The following is a 13,067-nucleotide window of genomic DNA, read 5'->3' on the forward strand; positions in this document are numbered from 1 at the left end:
TTAAGTATATATTTAAGTTCTGTTGAAGTCAGTGTAATATAAATATGTCCTTATTTTGAACCTCTTCTTAGAAGCACTCTTGAATTGCAGTAGGCAACTAGATTGGTGTTAAGCATTAACAAACTTACATTATTATCATAGTTTAAGTGTTTGTACACTTTTCCCCTTTGTCTCACAAAAACCAGTCAACTCATAAATTTTCCTTTGTTTAAATGTGTCTTTACCTTCCTTAGCTACCTATGAGAACTCATCCATCAGTATAGGTTTATGTCACCTCCAGAGATTCCTCACACTTACTGAAATCTCCATTCCTGGCAGAAGTGGCTGCCATTGCAGTGCAATGAGGTTGGCAATGCTGCCTATGGGAAATGAGAGGGACCAGGGCAGTGGGAAGGAGAAAGGAGACGTATGGATACAGAAGAACATGGAGCAGGAAGAAGCCGGTGCAGTAACAGAATAGCTTTTGGGGATGGGGAGTTCTGTTTAAAATATATATGGGCGGTCCCATAGTAGCCCAAGAAAAAACAGGTTATGCATGTATATCCAACACTGAATTTCAGTCCTCCAGTGCTTTAATAAACAAAAGCAATGCCTTCCTAAAGCTTCAAAACCTAGAAGTAAATAACAGAGTTCAAATATATATTTTTAGAACATTTGTTTGGTTTTTAAATGAATTAATACTTTCTGGAGGCTTGACATTTTTTTATTGTGTGGAGTTGGTGTGATGATAGTGAAGAGTAAACTGTGATCAAGCTATTCTTCATAGTTACAGCTCTGAGTCTGTACTGTGTTAAAAGCTCTGGACTCATTTGCTCTACATGCTGGCATGCATTAAGGGTATCTGCATTTTGTGTGTGTGCCTTTGAGATTTAGTCTGTCTGCTGGGCTCTTCACATGGGTGTCTATCATGGCTCACAAATTGTTGGACCACAGGAGAGTCAGTGCTTCTGCTGTCTGTTGGACCTCCTGCAGACACTCAAAACTGATCAGTCCTTCAATTCTATAATTTTAAAAACATTTCTTAAGTTGTGGTCCACTGTACAGTAAACCCCCTGCAATATACACACCACAATCCAGGAACTTCTGGTTTAAAAGTTTCTTGTGGATGCTGCTGCTTATCACAGAATCACAGAATCATCTAGGTTGGAAAAGACCTTGAAGATCATCCAGTCCAACCATTAACCTAACACTGACTGTTATCAGTAGACTCAGGCTCTGGGGCAGCTCACACTCTCTCGTAAGAAGAACTGTGAGTATTAAATAAACATTGCAGGTCATTATGACTCACATTTATTTGATTTATGTGGGGCAGTACACAGAGAGGCACCTTCTCTGCACTGAACATCATAGTGATTTCCCATATCTGTGATCAAACATGAGGTCCTTGGCAGGAACAGCCTGCAGTGGAAGGCAATGTAAGACTGTTGAATTACCCCATCTACAAACTGAACAGTAACCAATGTCAGCTTTAAGGCCATATTCTGATTTTGGGCTTAATGGAAGCATTATGCGTGTGCCAGGGCAGTGTATGACCCTTAGTGGAGGCAAATGATCTGGATTTTGTGTTTGAGTGGCAGAATGATTCTGTGTCACAGTCCAGAGAGTGAAGCATGCCCACAGATCATCACACAGAGGAAAGGGAAAAAAAAAAAAAAAAAAAAAGGGTTGGTTTGGTTGATGTATGTGGACTCCAAGGCTTCCTTTCACTTTGAGGAATGGAACAGGCAGTTTAGTTACTATTAATTCAGAGGTGTCTTCAAGATTATTTTATTTCTTTTGCCGAAAGGGTTTAAACTGTGGGCAGTGCTTTATAAAATGATTTTGAAAAGAAAGACAAGTGATGCCTGAGAGACAGTTACTTTATCTTACCACAGACCTTCTTAACTAAGGTCGTTTTCATGAGCATTTCAAGAACTCCTTAAAGGAATATCTGAATAAAGAAATTTGCTGCAGAATTCATGAAATAAAAAGCCTTTCTGCTATTTCATCATGTCAAATTCTATTCATGATGAGTGCTTGCATTAGCTTGACATACTACAGGGGGAATGCCCAGGTATTAGCCATGAAGAGAAGTCTTGACAGGAAGTTAAACTCTAAATTGAATTATCTTCAAGGGGTCAATGTCCAGGTCAAGATGTTTAGAAATTTGAAATCCCTCTGAAGCTACATACTTACCTTCCCATTGTTTGTTAGTTCTTCCCTTTGTCCTCCCCCTTCCCCAAAGCAAAGAACATTGCAAGAAAGTTTTAAAATAATATTTCTGCTGAGCATAAGTTCAATACAATCCCAATTTGAATACATTGCAGAATTATATTATATTTAGATGGATACAAATTGGAAGAAAAGTCTATTATTAACTTTAAACCGGTGGGCAGCTTGCTATTTTGGACATAACTCAGATAATGGACAAGACTTGAGGTATTTTTCTTTGTAGATGACTTTTACAAGATTGCTGTGATTATTGGATGCCTTCACTTCTGAAGAGCACAAACTCTGACATTCTTTAGAGGCCTGATCTTTAGGGGAGAGATGTGCAGTCACTGATGAACATCGCAAGCCTTTAAGGGCTGCCAACTTGGGTGTTAACATGACAGCACTGAAAAGCTCTAGTAACATATGAAACCCTATGCTCATATTTCAGAAAAAAAAAAAAAATTGTCTAAAATAAATGGAAACAGCCATCAGTTGTTGCACCCTTAAACTGTAATCTGCTTTCCAGGCACCCAGTGCATTTCTCTATCACTGATTACTGAGTCTGAATGAATTAAAACCATCTCTTATTGATTGTGCATGATTCATGAGCAGTGCTTTCTATTAGCAATAAATTCTAATTGTTAATATTCCAATGACATTTGACTTTTACATTGATTTTTTGCTTAATTACATTAGAATTTACTAATATGAAAGAGATCTGCCTAAGGCAAAAAACAACTGGAATAATCTGGAAGAAAAAAACAGCATATTCTGTGTTTTAGGATGTCACAACGCCTTCTTCACTTCATATGCCTAACCCTTTTGCTGCTGTATAGCCACTAGCCTGAGTGTAACACAAGTAGCAGAATCCCTGTAGTACCATATACCTGTTTAGTGAACAATCACGTACAGATATCTAACACCTGCAGTAAGAAGTCTTCAGTGTCCAACTGGGTTAAAGTAATCTATGGCAGAAGCATTCTCATTATATGTTTTTGATAGTCAAGCCACCTGAAAAAGATAGTCATTATTCCAATAAATATAATGTCTTTTAATAAATAAATAAATAAATTAGTGCTATTAATAGGAAAGTTTTCAATTCAATTATTTCATCAAAATTAAACATAGTCCTGAGCATCTTTTACAGTGTTCCTTCATTTATATATTGACAAGGAAAATAATCCCTTCATGCTGTTTATGGGTTGCACTGTTATTTCTAATTAGACATTCACTGATTCAAATGCTGTCATTTTCCCTTCCTTAGACAAGTATGGTATCTGTTGAAGGCCTGGCAAAACTTGTAGATCCTTCTCAACTGACGGATGAGTTTGAGGGATCCTTGGATTACAACCATGATGAATGGATAGAGTTGCGTGTCTCCTTGGAAGAGTTCTTCAACAGTGCCATCCATTTATTGTCAAGGCTGGAGGATCTCCAGGAAATGCTGGCTAGGAAAGAGTTTCCCGTTGATGTGGAGGGCTCAAGAAGGCTGATTGATGAGCACACACAGCTCAAGAAAAAAGTGATTAAAGCTCCTGTGGAAGAACTGGATCGTGAGGGTCAGAGGTTATTACAATGCATAAGATGTAGTGATGGTTTTTCTGGTAGGAACTGCATTCCTGGAAGTGCGGATTTTCAAAGTCTCGTGCCAAAGATCACCAGCCTTTTAGACAAGCTGCATTCTACCCGGCAACACTTGCATCAGATGTGGCATGTCCGCAAGTTGAAACTGGACCAGTGCTTTCAACTCCGTCTTTTTGAGCAAGATGCTGAGAAGGTAGGGTAAAATCTGTCCCTTTCATACTTTAACCAAGACTTTATCGCAATGACACTGTGACCATAATTTCTGTAATTAGCAACAGGAGGTATTCATCACAGGTGTAAATCTCATGTTGCCAGTAGATGTACTTTATGTGACTCAGAAACCAAATTCACTGGACTAGTTGTTGGTTGTAACAGGTATAATGACATCCACAAATAACTTGTCTGTGTCACTTTTGATGAAAGTTGTGTCACAGTGGTAGACAATAGCATGAGAATCTGGCACCTTTTTTTTCAAGTTTCTTTTACTAAGCTTATGAATGTATGTTACAGCACCTAGAGAAGAATGATTTTAGGGTTTGATTCACTATGATTATTTTTTGTACTTCTTGCGAGTCTATGGGAAATTTGTCGTTTAAATCATTCTAATTGTTATTTCAAACAACATTTTCAGTTTCCCTTTCCTTGGAAATCACAACAGGATTTTCAACTGGTAAAATCTTTAGTAATGGCTTTGTACCAAGGACATGGCCACTTAATTCCCACAGCATGAGATCTGAGATTGTGTTCAGGTTAAACATATAAACAGACCAAGAGAAAGTATTCTGAAATGACAGCAGCATGCAAAACTGTGTGGCTGTTTTGCATTAAAAAGCACATCAGGATGGCATTTGAATTCATACCTGACACTGAGTCAGTGAGCAAGATTCCTGTTCACCAGCATAAGACTTTGAGAAATATTTCATATTAAATTATTCCACAGAGATTGCATTGCAACTTCATATTTGTTAGATGTTTGCAGTGTAGTGTAGCAGCCTGAAAAGCACATAGGGCATCTTGTGATGAAATACAGCATACAAAAGTATTTAGAGCAGCAGAAGCACAGGTAAGTAACATGGCTTTGGAAGCTGTGGTTTCACAGGTGTGCAGTACCACTGTGGAGTTACTTCCCCATTCCCTACCTCTTCAGAAAATATTCAGGAACCTGTAGGAGATAATGAAGTCCCCTGCAAACAAAGTATAGCTGCTTGTCATGCTTGTTGAAAAGACAGGCTAAAAAACAGAGCTCCTTAACCAGGTCTCATATACACCACCACCTACAAATTTCAGTAATACACAATAAAGCAGCCTTCTTACTACTAGTATTTGCCTCTGTTTGCCCCTGGAAGCACATGCAGGTAATGATTTCAGTGAATTTATTTTAGAAAACTGTGTTGTGCTAGAGTCTCGGCAGGTTCACTTTCTTAACATAGAAGTGCTTGATACCTTATTAGGTGGTTTTGTGAGAGGCCTTTGCTGCACATTTAAAATTCTAGGCCACAGAAATAGGGTGTTCTCTGTGGAAAGTACTGAGCTCTCAGACTCATGTTTCTCTAGTTTGTATATCCGTCAAAAGCACCAATCTCTGAATCTTCTCTGCTTCATGTATCTTCCAGTTGTTTCACTAGCGTGTCTGCCTGGACCCAGGAGGAATAGCAAAAGAAATGCAGACCTCAACTGCGGGGGGATCTCACTGAAGATGATATTTTTTAATCAGCTGCAAATTGATATTATTTTTAAAACATCAGGGAGAAGCACATTTCTAAAGCAAATATAATCTTCAGTAGTAGAGAGCAAGATGCAAGACATTGGTTTTCAATGCCTGTACTAAATATCTCTAAGGGATGCTAGGACTGAAAAGGCTCCGTCAGTTGTATAATCAATCCTCCTTGCTGGGAAAACCTGGAATGCAGATGAGTCCCTCCAAAATGAGAGTCACTGTAGCATCATTCAAGAATGCATAAGAGCAGAGTTTTTCTTACAAATGCTACAATTTCTTCTTCTCCCTTTTGCTTGAGTGTCACATGCTATAAGGATATCGTGCATTGCTGCCCTTCCCAGCGGTGGCTGTATTTCAGTCAGTGCTTCAGTTTGGATTTTCGGTTTCTTTGGGATTAATCAGATGACCACTGCTTACTATCATAAATTTTTACTTTTATTTATGATTGTTATTTGATAATATTATTAGCAATTTATTACTATTTAGCAAGTTATTATGATTATCATTAATGTTATAAGCTGAAGGACTTTAAGATCAAGACAGTGTCTGACAAGGTCTTATTGCCAAGCACTGTTCTGTAGAGTTGAAGGAAGTCTCCAAAATATTTTTTCTTTTTATCTCCTGAACAGGCCTAAAAGGATGGTGTGATACAAGTCTGAGCATTGTGACAGCTAGGTTCTTTGCCTGTGTTATTCTGAGGTTGTTAAGTGTAAGGTTTAGGCAAGCCAGTAGATAAATGAAGCTTCTGAGGTGAAGGAAGGAGAATGTGATTCCTGCCTTTATAACACTAGCTGTCTCAAGCAATTTCTGACTGACAAAACTGGCATTTTGATCTTCTCGGTATCTCTGTTCATCTGCCTCACATTACCTAAACACACTGTTTTGCTTTGGCTTTTCTGAGTAGCTCTGCTTGCTTTGCCTTGAGTAGTACATTTTCCCAAAAGATAGAAAATATTTTGTTGTTTTATATTCTCAAATCACTGTTTTAAATCTTTTTAGTTTGTGAGTCCCTAAAATTTTTCCAGGAAACGTTGCAGACCCTTTAACTTCACATTTCACACGTGTGGACTGATGTAAAATATTGATGTGCTTATTCTCCTTAGCTGCCTTTTGCAGATCTCTTTGAAGTAGCCTGACCATCTCAGACTGGAAAGTACTTGTCTCATAAAATGTTTAGAGCTAAATAGAGTCTGAACGCTGTCTCCACTGTATAAATGGTCACCACAGTGTGTCTGTGTATTGAATTTTAAAGTTTCCTGGTACCTCCATTTGCTCAGTTGAACTCTACCCTCTACAATTAGATATGGTAGCAGAGCCAGAACAGTCTTCATCTCCCAGTGAGAGGCACAGCTCTTTCCATATAACCTGGATGTGTCATTTAGTGCTAATCAAATGACAACACTAACACCCTGTGAAAGCTCAAACTCCAGCGTAAAACTCTGAATATAAATAAGGGTTTAGGGCCTTTAAAAATATCTCTGCATACTCATTGTAGGATATTTTAGGAAGCCTGTTCTCATAAGGAGAAAATGGACAAGGAATTTCCATTTTCTGGGCACCTCTGATTTTAAAATTTCAGTTGTCCTCATTGCTTGAAAAGTTCTTAAAGATGGGCTATGAAAAAAAAGGGAACATAAGAAGGAAAAACACAGTGTTTTAAGGTAGGTTAATTTTTGAACCCCTTGGTATTAAAATATGCCCGATGTTCAAAGCTAATCAGTTAACTTTTGTCCCTCCTATAGATCTCCTCTGTTGGAACATTTATAAATGACAGTCACTACCTGGACACACCAATTATTCAAATTACACGTATTACAACTTACAGAAGGTCTGTATAGTTGTGTGCTGAGCAACTCATATTATTGACAAAATAAAAGGAAGGGGTGGCAGTCCAACCCTGGGCTTCTCCCACTCAAATCACTGGGAGAGAGCAGAGCTGTCTGTGGAGGAACTGTGTCTCCAAGTCAGGCCTTTATGGTTTTATTTTCCTGTGCTGGGGCCGAGGGAGAGGAAAAGTTGGTCCATCACATAAGCACAAGCAGTTTAGTGAGAGTGCATCCCCAGATGGTGACTGGAACCTCCTTGAAGCTCAAGTCAGCAGGCGGGTCAGCCATGTGGGGAGCTTTGGCAGAGTGCTGTGAGGAAGCTCACATGCTGTGCAGTGCTGACTAATGATCTGCTGATAAATAACACATTTCAGCTGCTAGTGTAGCCCTGACCCTCACTGTTCAACAAATTAATTCCTCACCAACTAATATATACGTACATATGTACATATATATATATAATTGTGAAACTAGAACTGAGGCTTCACTGTGTTTTTTAATGGGTAGCAGGCAAAATATTTTTAGCTATCTGTAACATGAAAAAATGTAGTCCAGTCTAAACTGAATATTGTTTAAAACAAAAAACCCCACAATCAGCATAGATCCAACTATTAGAACTATCTGAGAAATGTTAATTGGTTGGTTGAAATCTGGACAGGGTGAGGAATTCAAGCAAGAGTCCACATGTTTGGCACTTGAATAAATACCAAAAAAGACAAAAAATTATTCTTACACTCTGAACTTTCCAGCTCTTCTGGAAATCATTTGTAACTGGCACCCAGCTTGACTTTTGTAGGAATTTCCCCATCTTTCTGAGTTGGTTCCATATCAATTTTACTACTCCGGCATGTATGTGAATGAAAAACAGCTATCATGATGTAATCAGCACTGTCCACATTAAGTATAAACAATATAGTCATCAGCTGGACTGAACCAAGGATCTCTACTGTAGTCTTGTAACACCAGCACAAAAAAGCAAGCAAGCTGATGTAATATCATTGGGGTCAGCCTCTAATGGGAGGCAGAGGAGACTGCATGTTCCTTCTGTCCTCACCTCCCCTTCACCTTCCTGACTTTCTACAGAGTCCACTACACAAAGGCAAACTCAAAAAAATGGCAGTGGTAGTTAGGAAATGCCATGAGTGAATTTCACTGGAAGCTTGTGGTGGGTAAAACATTTTATTTGAATAGGGCCAGCTTTGTAGAAAGTCTAGTAGCAAACCTCAGGCCACATCTAGTCTTCAAGGAGCAGTGAAATAGCAGGCTTGCAGTCAAAACCATCTGCCTCATCCATACTAAAGCTTCCCTTTGAAAAACCCAGCTCTGCCTGTGATTTTCCCTGTGGAGCAGGCTGTGGGAAGCTGTGCTGGCTGCTCTGTGGGTGGCTGCAGCGAGAGGGAGCGGAGGCCATGGCCTGCAGCTCCTACCCACAGAAGCTGGTGCTCCCATTTCCCAGGTGGTGTGACCAGCCTGGAATGACAGAATGATTTCAGTGAGTGCAAGAGTGATCGGAAGTTGATAACTATGCAAAGTTCATACAAGAGAATACAAGTTTGGAGAAGGGGAGGAGTGAGCAATATGGTTGAGGGTGAATAGGATGGAATAACAGTTGCAGCAGTTCTTCTGCATCCCACTCCCTGTGCAGGTGTGGGCAGCGAGGCTGTGGCACCAGGGAGCACACACTGCATTCCTCCATTTGCACACACAACACTGCTTCAGGCCTCTTCCTCGGTCTGGTCTCCTTAAATAAGGGAACTGATGCATTGTTCTGCTGGATATGTGCTATTAAATTCAGCCCCCATGTAGTAAAATAAATAATGGGGCATTTGGTTTTCAAAAGAGGAAAATCACAGCTACAACAGCTGTACTAGACTCCTGTCCAGTGTCCTATTCCTATTCCTATTCCTATTCCTAATGAAAATACTGGGAATACTCCTAGTGATTTTCATCAGAAGCACAATATATCCCTTAATGCTTATTCTGAAATACCAGATGAAATTTAGGAATTCCTGGTTTAGAATCTAACTTTACACCATACTGAGTTAGTCCAGCAAAATACAGAGAAGCTCTAGCTCCACAGCAAAGTCAGTGGCAGAGATTATCCAAGAAGTATACAATCTGAGTATTTGAACCATGCTCACACTATTATGGGAGTATTATACCTGCCAAAGGTTCATGCTCCTCAGGAGGAAAGAATGCTCTGCAAGCTACTTTTGTCTAAAAGATGCAGGATGACGTTGATGGAATGACAGAATGCAAAATGTGGAAGTTTATGCTGTGGCTTAGAGGGGAAAAAATGGCTTTAAGCAAGAAACATTGATATCTTGACGTCTGAAAGAAGGTAAACTATCAGTGCATTTGTGATTGTATGATACATATACACTTTAACGTTTCATACATTACTTCCCCTTGTACAGCACTTAAAAATTCTGATGCTCTATGTTCTGTAATAAAATGCATTACAAATCTGATATGATCCTTCTTGCTAATAGGAGGCAGTTTAGTTTATTACAGTCCATTAAGTAGAGCAATTGTAGCTGCTCCTTTAGTCAAGTGATGCTGTGTGAGGAAGCATTTCCTAGAAATGGGTCTTAGCTGACTTTCTGGGAAAGCAGCATGAGCAAGATTAAAAAGATCAGCAGCATGTTCACCTCTTTCTTCATTTCCCATCACCTCTACCTTTTCTTCTTCTAGCAGTGTCAAAAGACCCTGGAAGTGATACATAAGCAGATGATAGAGTTTTCCTGTTTACAGTATGTCATATTAACCCTTAAGGATTTATGTAATGCCAGAAGTCATAGCACCTGGGACAGACTCCTCTGACTGAGATACAATACACTTAGTGAAGGACCATTTCCCTTCTCGTATTTCACTGCTGGAAACACTCAGATCCTTTGATCTGTTCTACATGCCATATATACAATTGCCTCAAAAATTTTGTGTGTATTGTTGGCTTAGAAGTTACTGCAAGGGGGATATCTCCCAGGGAATGAGCCTGGGAAACCAATGAGGAAAGTACTGAGAAGCTGACGGAGGGAGCTGTCATATGTGAAATGAATACAAAGCAAATGAATTCTGGGGAGGTGGTTAAGTAGGACTGGGGAGGAGGCAGGAAGCATATTAAGGGGGGAAAGAACCAAAATTGGGATTAATAATGAGAGCACATCTTTAGTGTTGTGCACCAAGAGGAAGTATATATGCCCCCTGTGCTGTTTCACTCCAAAAGAATTTGTGACTGAGTGAATGGTATTTAACAGTTAGGAGTAATAATCATACAGGCATAATAAGTGTGGATTAGACATGGATTTTTGCATAGGATTTAGATTTCATTTAAGTTACATGAACACTGCAATGATGTACAGAACTCAGCGTGCCCTGGATTTTCCATCTAAGTACTTACATCATGAATATCACAACAGCACAGTAAGTGAGCATCACAGTAAGGAGCTTTCCTGGAGATTTTGAACACGGGGGGTGTTGTTAGACCTGAAGTAAGCTCCATAAGACTTTCTCGGTAAAAGGAGTCAAGAAGCTTAGTGTCTTCTTCAGAGACAGTTGTCTGCAGGTCTAAGGGAGGCTCACTTAAGCATGTTACTTTCATCCTTAGCCCATTCCAGGTGTCTGTGCAGAGAGAGGACAGAGGCCTTGGGGTACAGATACTGACTGGGAAAGGCACCGAACTGGAGTCTGCGTTTGTGAACATGCATGTGTTTGCAGAGACCTTTATAAGAAGAGTGACCAAGAATTTGCTGCTAAGCATAAATTAAATGCCTTACCCATAGTCCCAGAAAAAGAGTTCTCGGAGATCATGACTCAGTTTGTTGTTGGTACCTACCCATCTCAGCCCAAAGCAGCTGCTTCTCTATTGGGTAAAAAAACTCAGTTTTGGTTGCATTCCCTGACCTGATTGCATTTTGGTGCTCGAGGACTCCCTGAGTTGTCTTGTTAAAAAGACAGACGCCTAGTCCTGTAAAGCAGAGTCTCAGCTTCTATTGAAATTAATGGAAGACTCACGGACTGTGACAGGTACTCAGCAAGCCAGTGCTGTTAAGAGCCCTACATCCAGGAGCTGTGTAGCCACCATCTCTAGCTATTCTTTCTGTCTCAGCCTTACTGATGGCAGGGTTAGCAACTTTGCTCCCCACTTACAGAAAAGAGACCTTATTTCCAGCTGTCTGTGCTGGTGCTCCCCACCCCCTCCCCAGTATTCCAGTCATATTACTACATATTTGCCATGTTATGGGCAACCCGATTTACCAGGGCTTCTAATAGTCCTAATATGGGAAAAACAAGCTTTGAGAATGTTCCTGACACAATTGCTTCTTATTTTTAAGCTATAGAAGAAATATACAGATCTCTACAGTTATGGATCCAGAATAGTCATTGCTCAAGAGCAACATTTATTCGAAGTATTTTAAGTTGCTTTAGCGTCTTTTTCTCTGTCTTTTCTGATGCATATGGACTCTTGCACAGAGCACATAGTGTCTGTTCTCTCCTGAAACCTTGTTTCTATATCTGGCATCTAGTCTCTCATACTGACAGTGAAAAATACTTTCTTTTATAATCTGAAGTTTCCCTTAGCATATGGTGCCTTTTATGGTACAGAGATTCTCACTAGATGACTGTGCTTCGCCATTAATAAAATCAGACTTGGGATCCAGTGCTGGGAAGGAAAGTCAACTATTAGTCTAAATAAGCTGCCATATGAATAGAAGATCATCATCTCATGTCATCCTTTGTACTTAAGCCCACTCTGAAACGGAGTGGACCAGCACCTTGTTCAACATGAAGTGTTTGCTCTGACACGGAATTTCTAGTAACAGGAAGAACACAGAAAATGGGTGCAGCTAGATCCCTAAATTGTTGAATTGACAAAGACCATCTTACAATATAAAGATTTTAAAATGTCATAAAGATACTGTATAGATGATGTGGAAAGGAGGATTAAATTGAGGCTGACCTAGGTACATAAAGAGTGGTTAAATGCATGCTCATATGGTACCTAGAGCAGTAAGGTACTGAATCTGGCTGGGGTATTGGCTGATTCCACAAAAGAAATGCAGAGTTGCAGTTGAAAAATGCCCTTGGAGATGTAAGGGTATGGAAACATTCCTACTGAATACAGATACGTATCCACACATTACTTGGATTGCTTTAGTATAGTACTGGGAATATTCTTCTTCACTTAAGATGTTTTGTGCAAGACCTTTCTAATAGCATAAATCAAGGACAAAGATCAACACAGGAAATTCATATCAAAGGGAGAAACTGTATATCCATTCTTAAAAATCTGTGTATTTCCCCAAGAGAACCTATGCCAGCTCTAATCACTTTTATTTAATTACTTCACACAATTTAGAACAAAGGAGGCTCTAACAAAACAGGTGAGAATTGAAAGCATGTAGCAATAACTCTATTGTAAGAGTAGTTTTCCATTAATTTTCAGTGTTTATTCAAATGTGTTCTCTGTCATGTTTCCTTTTGTTTTGTATTTTAAATAATTGAACTCTTGCTACTGAGTACTGCTCCTGCTTTGTCTTGAAGCACGAGTTCTCTCTGTCATGGATAAGCCACTATGAGGTGTTCTGATGCAGCTGAATAAACAGTATGATGTTCTGAATGCATCTTTACTGATTTTTTTTTTTTTTTCTGAAGCTCAGTAGTAGCAAAATAGGGCTTAGGCTCATGGACTCCCCAAATTGCTGGGTTTACCTGGTCTCAGACATATATTTTTTCTTTTTGGTTTT

General features: G+C 39.5%; 1 protein-coding gene across 16 annotated transcripts in view; it reads left to right on the forward strand.

The window, feature by feature from the left end:
* The window catches only part of KALRN (kalirin RhoGEF kinase), a 360,200-nt gene that overhangs the window by 41,028 nt on the left and 306,105 nt on the right, over positions 1-13,067 (forward strand). For all 16 annotated transcript variants that reach the window (XR_003398843.1, XR_003398844.1, XM_026853030.1 and 13 more), the window contains exon 4: positions 3,458-3,970. Coding sequence is in view for 14 of the 16 variants with exons in the window: in XM_026853030.1 (XP_026708831.1) it covers positions 3,458-3,970 (513 nt within the window). In the remaining 2 variants the exon portion in view is untranslated. The remainder of the gene's footprint in view (positions 1-3,457; positions 3,971-13,067) is intronic.

This window comes from Athene cunicularia (assembly GCF_003259725.1).
Source record: "Athene cunicularia isolate RWA chromosome 7 unlocalized genomic scaffold, athCun1 chr7_part1, whole genome shotgun sequence".
NCBI classification, from domain to species: Eukaryota; Metazoa; Chordata; class Aves; order Strigiformes; family Strigidae; genus Athene; species Athene cunicularia.